Genomic DNA, 10,971 nt, shown 5'->3' with positions numbered 1-10,971 from the left:
GCCTGGCCGAGCGGGGCTGCTGTTCCTCCTCCTCCCGAGGGATGCCGGCCGTGCGCCGAATCATGCCTGAGAAACGCCAGCCGGCTGAACTGCGACTGCGTTCCCCGGAGCTCCAAGCAGCTACACGTTGTTGTCGTTAGGCTGCAGCGGGGGTCGTCTGTCGTTCCACGCAGTGGGTTGGAGACGCGTCAAGGCTGGTGAAGGGTCTGGAGCACAGGACCGACGAGGAGCAGCTGAGGGAACTGGGGGCGTTTTGCTAAGAAAAAAGGAGGCTCACGGGGAACCTTATCACTTTCTACAGCTTCCTGAAATGAAGTTGTACTCAGGTCGGGGTCGGCCTCTTATCCGAGATAACCAGTGACAGGATGAGAGGACATAGTTTCAAGCAGCACCAGGGGAGATTTAGGTTGGACATTAGGAAGAATTTCTTGACGGAAGTGGTGATTAGATACTGGACTGGACTGGACTGCCCAGGGTGGTGGTGGAGTCACTGTCCCTGAAGGTATTTAAGAAGAGACTGGATGCAGCACAGAGTGCTGTGGTGTAGTTGACATGGGGGTGTTCAGTCCTAGGTTGGGCTCGATGATCTCAGAGGTCTTTTCCAACCTAATTGATGCTGTGATTCTGTAAAAGACACATCAAGTGCCCATTCTCACACCCAGAACCCACCGAGGGGCTGACCTCTGGGTCTGGCCCCAGGATGATGATGTGAGGCCTCACCAAATGGCAGAGAAGCTTTTGCTGTGATAAACCCTGTAACCCTGAGCCGCTTCAGACTGCCCAGAAGTCTTGTCTGGAACTTTTCAGAGCTTTTTCAGGGCTTCAAGCTAAGTTTGTACATCTGTCACCCGTTTCAGGACACTTTTTCAAAACATAACACTTTACATTACAGGAATCATACAGCAGTTTATTCTCTCATCTTTGTGATAATGGTGAGAACTATCTTGCAGAACTAAGACAAACTGTGAAGACAGGTTTGCCGGCAGCATCCCTGCAGAAAACACAGCCTTTCCCAGCTCTGCAGAATTCAAAACTGGCTATGCTGGCATCAGAGTCCAGGAGGCTAAGTTTAGTATTGGCATCCAGAGTGAAAGCACTGGTGTATGCTCTTCACTGGGTAAATAATAACTGTGCTGTGGACTTTTGACTAGTGGGAGCCAGAAATATATCCCTGCTCATTTCATGTGAGCCCCTAAAGAATAATCAGTTCTCTAGTCAGCACTATGCTAGGCTATATATTCAAACCAAATTGCAGGTGGAAAACCCTGCATCCTTTATAAAAATGCAGCATAGGCTGCTGAATATCAGTTTCAGTAATACTGGGGGTACTAAAGATGTTCAGAAAACCTTAAAACCTTTCATTTCAGCAGCATTTCTTTATCTCACTTCGCTGCTGATTCTACAGTGTTTTCAACATCCATGCCATTCAGCATTATACATTAATTTAATGCATGCTTACATAACCAATACATACTTACCTTTCCACATCCCATTTTTATCTCATGCATGTTAATTGTGTCTGATTTATAAAATTTCTGGGTTTATTTGTTAGAAAATAAAGTGTGCCAGTAATCATGCATGTTTCATAGCTTGAGTGTCATACAATATACCAGCTCTTTCATTTGTTCAAAAAGATACCTGTTTATTTGGAATTCAGCCACAATTCCTGTGTTAGAGATTTAGATGTGTAACTCTGGAAGTGCTTTATGAAATGAAGGAAGGCTAATTTACCCCTTCTTTGAAACCAGGATGCAAGGAAGTGAAATGGCATAGTGAAGGTGCCCTAACTGCTCACTAGCCAAACTCGAAATGCAATGTGAACAGGTTCTTAGTCCTGGCTCAGCATATGTTTGCAGTGTGGATTATTAAATCTCCATTATGTGGATGCTGAAGGGGCTGCTTTTTCTTTTTTTAAATTTTAATAGCATTTTTATATCTCACTTCATTACATCCCACAGGAAACTTTCGCAGCAACGTACCTCTTTTTTTTTTTTTAATGGAACCCAAGTTATGTTGTGAACACAGAAAATAAACCACTAAAAAATTTATGAATAAATATACTTGAGCTAAAAAGCCACTGTCTAGTTTATTATGCTGAAACATGTTGTGTTGGTTCAGTAAAACCACAACACATGTCAAATTCCCCATTGTAAACCCACAGAACTGATCTGCATCTTTGTCCAGTAACAGGTTTGGGGAAATACTGAGACTGGCTACAAAGATCAAATTCTAGACCTGACAGGATTCATAAATTTTTTCTCATTTCCTATAGTACTTTCTTTTCTGATGAGTGAAAACTGAACATCTTCCTGAAACAACAGACTCTTGATGGTTTCCCATTATAAACCAGTACCTCCTCCATCTTTACCCTTGACATGAACATGATGGAAGGGACTGAGAGAAAAGGGAAAACAAATCCTGCTGCTTCAGTCAGAAGACATGGGTTTGAACAGGTAGTTTGGCTTTGACGTGTACTTGAGTCATCACACTGCAAGTCACAGCAGAGAGGCTGTTGCACCTGAAGTAACAGCCCGTCTCACAAAAATGGGCTGCTCTGGATGGTGCTTACAGCTGCACATCTCCCAGCCTGTGCATACATTGGCAATGTGCCATTCAGTAGGAAAGTCACAGTTATACATATGGATCACAGCAGATAAAGCTACACATCTGGCAGCTTAAATGATCACAGGAAGATTTTTTTCACATTGGCATATGTCAGCTATTGAGTCAGCTGGGGGCATAGTGAGAAATACAAACATTACCTGAAGCCACGCTGAAGCTGCTCTGAAAGACAGGAGTTCATCAGTCAGATGAACTTTGAGGGGTAAGAAAGGGATTTTGAGAAAAAGAGCCAGAAACAGGGCTCCTGTGCACCTACACTTTGCTACATAGAGATGCCATCTGAACTGTGAGCTGGGCTGGGAGAAAGCCATGTCTTTTTCTACAGGAGGGGGGTAATTACTGGGCTTTGTAAGATACTGCTAAGAGTTCCCCTCACGACCTCCTTGACCTTGACAGGATGAGAGCTGTGCTTGGGACAGATGCGCAGTTCAGTAAACATTTGCGATTGCGGGGCAATTGCAAATTGCCTTTGTCTGCCAGCTTAGGGGGCAGGTGATGGAAATGATTTCTTTCCAAGCTGGAATACTGTTGGGGATCTGCTGAAGCCTGAGGGATCCCTTATCTCTGGATTGGGATAAGGATGCAGAGGAAGTTCATCATGAGTTTTAAACTGAGATGAACCCTCTGAGATTAGCTGCAGGGTAGGGATAAGTGAATTGATGAGTCAGCTGGGTGACTGTTCAACCCGTGAAATACAAAGAGCTGTCCAAGTTAAGGTAACAGCTGTTGTCAGGCAACTGAAGCACTTCAGAGCAGGATTTCCACAAGAGAAAACACCTTTCTCAAATCCTGGGCAGCAGGAAAAAGGCTAGGGTCTAGGACAGAGCTGTAATTCAACCCCTTGATGTCTGGAGGGGACAGTACCTGCTCTCTTCCCTTTGGGATGTGCAGCTGGTTGCTCAAGGTTTGATAAAAACTTGTGAGAAAAGTCAGAAACTGCTTCTGCTCTGCAGAGACACCTCAGAAGGAACTCCCTGCTCCTTTCCTGGTGAGCTGCTTTTAAGCCAAAGCTCCTGCCTCCCACCTGAGCTACACTGCAGCCACACCTGAACCCAGCTGTGTACCCTATTGATTGCAGACCCAATCCATGCATTGGTCATTCCAGCGTAACCTTGCATTTGCCTCATCACATGGATTTTTCTAGTGATCGGACTCATGATGGAACCTGACCGCTCTTCAGTTTCTGAAAGCAAACAGGCACACAGTAGTGACTGGATCCAGCAGCAGCCCCAGATACAGCAGGGTAGAGGCTGGGATTACACTACTTGTGCCAAGGTCAATTCACAGCATGTGCAGGAAGAACAACCCATACATCAGGACAACAGGAAACAGGACACATCTGCAGCACAGCTCAGGTGATGTCTGGAGGCCCAGGCCTAAGTGCCCATGGATGTGTGGGTGGAGGCCACAGCAGAAGCTGGCCAGGGTCATTATAGGGCTACTAGTGCACTGGGGGCCTTGACCACAGCTTCTTCTCACCTTGCAAACATCTGGCCTCAGAGCTGTACTCCTTGTGAAATGCTCTTGCTTTTGTGGGCCCAGGATGGAGAAGAGTCCTCTTAAGGCTACTTTGGGGTGACAGAGAGCTAGGGCAAGGACATGTCATGAGCTGGGATGAAAACATGGACCTAAGACACAGAGGGCCATGACAAGGTCACACAATCAGGTCAGGGACATGGGATGAGCAAGTTGGAGCTGGATCAGGGAACAGAGCTGACACAAAGGTGTGTCAGACACAGAGAACCTGAAGTGGGATAAGACCACCATATGCCATCAAGTCTAGGGTCCATCCAGGAAAAAGGACCACCTGTAATGTGAATCTGAAGTCCATCTAAGAGACAGGGCCAGAAACAAGACTGGAGATGAGGATACTGACAATTCAGGTCCAGGATCCATCCAGAAAGACTAGCCAGTAAGTCAGGTCAGAAAGGACCAGGGAATTGCCGTTCTGAAGGTGCTCACTTCCCTGGCTCTAACATTAACCCTGGCCCTAATACACAGCAGAGTTTGGGACTACACTCATTTCTCCAAAAATGCATTGAGCTTAAATTCCTTACAGGCAGAAGCTTTCTGCTAGCTTTCAAGCATAAGGATGATCCCAGTGGGATTCTAGCTCTGCAGAGTCTCAGTGGAGCTATGCTGTAGTCCTGCTCAATCCTAAAAAGCAAGAGTGTGGGCTGTGGTATAGACTGAGCTGAAGCCCGACACACGTTTGGAGCAAACACTGCCCAGCAGACAGGAGTCTGCCCTTCAGCAGGGAATTTCCCTATCCTGGCCCTGTCCTGTTCCAGAATCTCCCTGTCCATCATGCCACACAGACTCCCAACCAATCAGTATTAAACTGAATGCATTTTGCTACAGGCAAAGGCTCTGCTTTCAAATGCCATTTTTGTTCTGCCCAGCCTACTCTCTCTCATGTCCTCTGCAGAAAACCCATACTCTGAATTTTTGGAAGACACTGCAATTTGTCTACAAGATCCAGCTTTTTAGTTCTCTGGTCCAATAGAAGAATGAGTTTTCATTATTAAACACAAGCTTCTTCTTATTATAAGAGAGGCAGTTCACGAAAAACGAAGAACCAAGAGCTGAAAGATCTTGCTAAAATTCAATACAGTTGAACCTTGGTGTGGCATTTGTGTGCACAGTCCTAAGGAGGAGACATGGGATGCACTCTTTCCCTTTTGGTTCACTAAAGCAATGTCCTAAGCGTCTAAGCTGGGAGTGGGTCAAGGAAGAAAGGTTGGTTTGCTAAAATACCTCCGTTTTTCCTGATAAAAGAGTTGCAGCTCCTTGACACCTGGCATGAGGTTAAGGGAGAAAAAAGGACCAGGTGGCTCTGACGAGCAAGGCATCACTGAAACTAACAGCATCGGGAGCCAGCAGTACCGTCGGCCTCTTACCAAACTCCACCTTTTTTTTTTTTTTTTTGGCTTTTAAAGCAATTTGGAAGCCGATTTTCATAACACAATTATAGCCTTATGCGCAAAACAAACCGACCAAACAAAAACCACCTCACAGGCACCCCCCTGAGGCTCTGCGAGGCCCGGCAACCTCGGGACTGGCGAGAGGAAAGCGCGCATTCCGCAGCACACCGAGGGTCACCGTGCGGCTCCCGCCCGCCACTGCCCCACTGCGGGGCGCCGGCCGGCCTGGACGTGAGGCCGAATATAGGTCTGAGCCGTTCTTGTTGAAAACGAGAGACACGTGCCATTTGCTTCCCAGATTCCCTCATTTATTTCCTTCCGGCCCGCCCGTCCGTACGGCGGCGGAAGATGGAGACGGCGCGGAGGCCGGTGGCGCAGGCGCGGCAGGAGGAGGGGGAGCGGGAGCGGGGACGGAGCTGGCAGGCCGGGACCCGCCTGCTGGCGTAGCTCCTTCCTGGGCCTGAGGGGCGGCTGCCATGGGCAAGCGGGTGGCGCTGGTGCTCGCCGGCTGTGGCGTCTTCGATGGCAGCGAGATTCACGAGGCGTCGGCGGCGCTGGTGCACCTGAGCCGCGGCGGCGCGGAGGTAGCGGGGGGCGGTGGGGGTGTGTATATGTGTATACGTCTGCCTGTCTGTCTGTCTGTGTGTCTGTGTGTCTGTCTGTCAGTGTGTGCGGCCCGGCGTGCGGTGTGCGACACAGCAGCCCAGAGTCCCCGTCTTTGTGGGAGCGGAGCCCCTCCCGGTTTGCGGTGCTCCCGGCGCCCCCACTGCACCCTGCAAAGCCTATTCAGCCATAAATCTCTCTCTTCATGTTGCCCCCGCCCCTGTTTTAGTCATTCCCCGAAGACCTGCCTGGTCCCCTGACAGGAGATGAGGTCGCACAGGCAGCTGGACACAAGGCTGAAAAGGGGTCTCATTAAAACAACTAAATTATTATACTAAAAGTCACGCGTAGAGGTCAGAGAGACTCCTGTCCAGGTGAAGACCGTTCCGCTGAGCATGTGTAGAAGTTAACTGGAGTTACAAAACTTGTGTGGAAATGACTAGCCGGTCGTAATGGAGGGGCTGCACTTGGAGAGTTACTCTGAATTTCCGTCTATAGACAATGTCACAAAAAGTCCGGTGGGTGTGCTTGATATGTGGAATACCACCAAACACACAGGCTTGCACGACTCTGAAATAAATAATGAATGTCTCTCTAGAGTGTGTAAGTATTTGCTTGTCGTACATCAGGTAATGAATCCAATTTTGTGGGTAACAGTGCCAGACTCTTCTTAGTGGTGCCCAGTGACAGGACGAGGAGCAATAGCCATAAACTAAACCACGGAGACTTTCATCTCAACATGAAGAAGAACTTTACATTGAGGATGGCAGAGCATGGGAACAGGCTATCCAGGGAGGTCGTGGAGTCTCTTATCTGTGGAGATGTCCAAAACCCACCTGGATGCATTCTTGTGTAGCCTGTTCTAGGTAAACCTGCCTGGTCAGGGGGGTTGGACTGGATGATCTCCAAAAGTCCTATCCAAGCCTTAACAATTCTGTTATCCCGTGGACCCGGGAGCAAGGAGAAGCTGGGGACCTGTCCCTTCTCCTCTGGCCACGGGGAGCTGAGCATGGGTTAAAATTCTCTCTCTTCCTTCTGATTGCTTTTGCAGCCCTCACTGGGATTCACCTGCTTGTTTCCTGCTCACTGTTTCTGGGCTCTCTTTGGTAAACTGGGGCTTGTCAGAGAAGCCTGGGGCAGGATGTAGTGGTGTGCTTTGGTCCCATCTGTGGCTTCAGATGGCAGAAGCTGGTCACTGACTCTGTGTAGCCGCACTCAGGTGTCTGATGGGAACAGCAGCACCCTCATATTTAGCACAAAATTGTCATCTCTGAGAAGTTTGCAAAGGAAGCTTCAAAACAGACACAGGAAAACAGGCCCTGTGGTACACCTGTCACAGAGCTTTATATTCTGATGCAGTGTTGTCTTTTTGTGTCTAACCAAAATCATCTCTCCTGTGTTTTGTTCTTCCTTTCTGCTGCTGGTGTTTTGGGACAGCTGGTAACTCTAATGTTTGCTCTAGAAATGCTTGTAAAGTTTGCATCTTTAACTTTTTTATGTTGAACTTTTTTAGCACTTTCATCCCATAACAGTTAAGAGCAATCTTTCTTCAGAGTCAATTGTTTATCCCGTTGGGCTGCTGGTATAAATTGTGGTGTCCTGTTTGTCCTTGGGCTTATCTGCCTTGGCAAAATCAGTAAGCTTAATGTTGGCATAAGAGTACTCTCCTGTCAAAATGCTACAGGAATAGGATGGGAAGAATGGCTGTATTTACCCATCCTAATATATCATATGTCACTTTGGATATTTAATGTGCTAGATTCATCCTGTGGAATTTGCTGAATTTAGATAATAGGCTTCAGGGACAAAACCTGTTTTCAATAAATGATCTTTATTGTGACAAATATGTATGAGTTTTGTTTACATTCACAAAATTGCTTCATCTCTCTTCCTAGGTGAAGATATTTGCCCCCAATATTGAGCAAAGGGACGTAGTCAATCACCTAAAAGGATGTCCTGCAGAAGAGAAGAGAAATGTGTTAGTTGAAAGTGCCAGGTTGGCGAGGGGAAACATTCAGGATTTGGCTGAACTGAAGCCTAGTGAATTTGATGCTGTCATTTTCCCTGGTAGGTATCTCAAAATCACAGAATATTCTGTGTTGGAAGGCCCACAAGGATGGAGTCCAGCTCTGAAGTGAATGGCCCACACAGGGGTCGAGCTCACAACCTTGGTGTTAGTAGCACCATGCTCTGACCAGCAGAGCTCATCTTTCAAAAGAAAATTTTTTTTGATTTTTTAACTCAATATATTTATTGATTCATAGTTCACTAAGTTAATATGCCAGAGTCTTCTTTTGGTATTAAGTTATGCATCCCACCATTCCTTATTACTAAAGGTTGTAAAAACTCCACTACTTAGGTGTGGACAAGAACCCTGACCAGAGTACAAAAAGGGGGTCAGAACTCAGTTACATGGTAATGCCTTAATTTCAGGGCCTCTGAAAATGTTGGCAGAACAGCAGGTTGCCAAACGGGTAATGTTCATGTCAGATGGGAGTACATTCTGTTTTAATTACGTATCCATTCAGCTGCTGATCAGCTTGTCCTAACCGTGTTTATGGATAATTCTTTATTTAGAGACCACAAAATTGCATTCCAGATGGAGGTAATTGTAATCACTTTCAGAAGTGAAGAAGCTGGACCAACACGAGGAAATCATGACCTGCTGAAGATCTCTTTCCAGAATATTGATAGTACTGTTAAATACTGCCTTTGTGGCTGGGCCTAAGTGTTAATTTCGAAATTTTCACGCTATTGTGAGACCAGCAGAGGGAGTGTGTGTATAACAGAGAAACAATTCTGCCTGCACTGTGAGTGAGTGGTTGATGTCAGGGCTGATCAGGAGGGAGTAGAGGCTCACAGATGTTTTCCACGTTAATTTCATGCTGTTATAACCCAGGCTCGGGGGGTTGCTGTAATAACTGTTAGAGGGAAATAAACCCTATTAAGTTTGAAAATTAAAATCTTACCTCAGAGATTTCAGATAACACTTGAAAGTGATCAAACCGGGAAAGGAAAAATATTAAAAATGCAAAGCTTCTTGATGTTGTCTGTTGAAGTACTTGTGGAAATTTCCTTGTGTTTATTGGAGAAAAGTTGGTGCTGTTCACATTCCATATGGAATAACCTTACTTTGATTATTCTGATGGTTATAAATCCAGCAGACAAAGGAGCTGTAAAATACAATCTGCTTGTACAATTAAATGAAAATTAATTGCACCTAAAGGATTGTTAAAACTAATTTATAAAAAAGCAAATCAGCACTATTTTTAGTAGGAAATTATGTTATAATTTACAAGGGTTTTTTTTTGTCTCAGAATACTGGATGTTATAATGTCCATTTTATGTAAAATCCCCAGTGTTTTTTTATTATGTTAATCTCTTTTAAAGTTGAAAAGTAGTTCTAGGGAAGGAGAAAATATCTTCTATAATTGCTTTAGCATCAAAGTAAAACTTGAGAGTTCATCACTATAGAGGATCAAATCACTGTTTGCATTACTCCCATGAATTCCATAGTTGTGCTTTTAACTAATACTGGTCTTCTGATCCCTATTCCTTGTTGAGGAGTGCACAACAGATGGTGCAGCTGTTCTAGTGACTAGCAAAGGAATGTGAGGTTTCCTGTTTGTCTGTTGCTTTTTGAAACAAGGTTAAACTTTCTGGCCTGTATATAACCTACATGGAATTAAAAAGTGGGCAGTTAAACTTTTCACATTGTAAACCCATTGTTTACAGGTTACAGGGACATTGTAAGGCTTTCAGTACAGTTACTTTACAGTCCCACGGATACCAAGATTATGTTGTAAAAAAGAGCTTCTGTTTGGTATCAAATTTAATAGCTTTTAGCAGTGCCTTATATTTGAGCTTTTTGGTTTCAGTTTGTTTCTTCTTTTTTAGGTGGTTTTGGTGTAGCAAAGAATCTGTGTTCCTGGGCTGTAGATGGCAAGAACTGTACTGTCAATGAGCATGTCAGCTCCACACTCCAAGCCTTCCACAGTGCTAAAAAGCCCATTGGTTTGTGCTGCATATCACCAGTTCTGGCAGCCAAAGTCTTTCCTGGTTGTGAGGTTACGGTCGGTCAAGATAAAAACGTAGATGGAAGGTAAGCAGGAAATGGATGGAGATGATTTCCATGGGAATTAAGATTAGGAAATGGACAGGCTTCTGTGCAAATGTCTCTTTGGCACCAGTAAACCTGGGGGAACTTAGTTACTTTTAAGAAAAATGACTTGATGTGTCCATAGGGCTAGGAAAATCTGATAGTAGCAGCCTCTTTAACACCCTTGTCATCATCAGCTAAAGATTCACATAGTTATTTTTATAGTTCTCTCATTCAAGTTACGTGTGCAGAATTTTATGGCTGTATCATTGCTTTGTGTTAATTAAAGTCGTTTTATTTACAGATTTCCTGATGCTGAAACAGCATCTGCTATAGCAGAGCTTGGATGTAAGCACATTTGCAAAAATGTAAATGAATCCCATGTGGATAAAGCCAATAAAATAGTTACTACCTGTGCTTTCATGTGCAAGGCTCCTCTGCATGAAATCTTCGATGGAATTGGAACAATGGTACAAGAAGTCCTGAAGCTTGCCTGACTAGAAGCATAGAGACTTCTCCAAGGAAATCAGTGTAGCTAAGCATAAACGTTTAGCTTTGATTAAATTAATAAAATAATGCAACTGCTAAACTTCACTGTTCCTGGTTTGTTTGGTGTGGTGAGATGTTTTTTACTGTTTAATACATCAGATGGTTACTGCTGATTTTAACCTATTTATTTCTCTTTTAAAATAGAAACTATATATATGTTGAAGCTGATGGGGG

General features: G+C 44.9%; 1 protein-coding gene across 1 annotated transcript; it reads left to right on the top strand.

Moving 5' to 3' along the window:
- The first annotated feature begins 5,879 nt into the window (after positions 1–5,879).
- Positions 5,880–10,842, top strand: LOC136285298 (glutamine amidotransferase-like class 1 domain-containing protein 3, mitochondrial). Its single transcript, XM_066176303.1, has 4 exons — positions 5,880–6,130; positions 8,045–8,216; positions 10,047–10,251; positions 10,553–10,842. The coding sequence occupies exons 1-4, from the start codon at positions 6,023–6,025 to the stop codon at positions 10,743–10,745; spliced, it is 678 nt and encodes a 225-aa protein (XP_066032400.1). The 5' UTR covers positions 5,880–6,022; the 3' UTR covers positions 10,746–10,842.
- The last annotated feature ends 129 nt before the right edge of the window (positions 10,843–10,971 follow it).

The sequence above is a fragment of the Chamaea fasciata genome, unplaced genomic scaffold (genome assembly GCF_029207755.1).
Source record: "Chamaea fasciata isolate MVZ Bird 193981 ecotype frontalis unplaced genomic scaffold, bChaFas1.0.hap1 SCAF_2, whole genome shotgun sequence".
In the NCBI taxonomy this organism is placed as follows: domain Eukaryota; kingdom Metazoa; phylum Chordata; class Aves; order Passeriformes; family Sylviidae; genus Chamaea; species Chamaea fasciata.
Note: the sequence above shows the minus strand (reverse complement) of the source record. Positions and strands in the feature narration are given on the sequence as shown.

What these genes read in the sequence shown, in the direction of transcription:
- LOC136285298 (XM_066176303.1), top strand. Translation starts at nt 6,023, where the DNA reads ATGGGCAAGCGGGTGGCGCTGGTGCTCGCCGGCTGTGGCGTCTTCGAT. An exon ending in TGAGCCGCGGCGGCGCGGAG is followed by an intron (nt 6,131 to 8,044) that starts GTAGCGGGGGGC and finishes CTCTCTTCCTAG; the next exon opens with GTGAAGATATTTGCCCCCAA. An exon ending in TGATGCTGTCATTTTCCCTG is followed by an intron (nt 8,217 to 10,046) that starts GTAGGTATCTCA and finishes CTTCTTTTTTAG; the next exon opens with GTGGTTTTGGTGTAGCAAAG.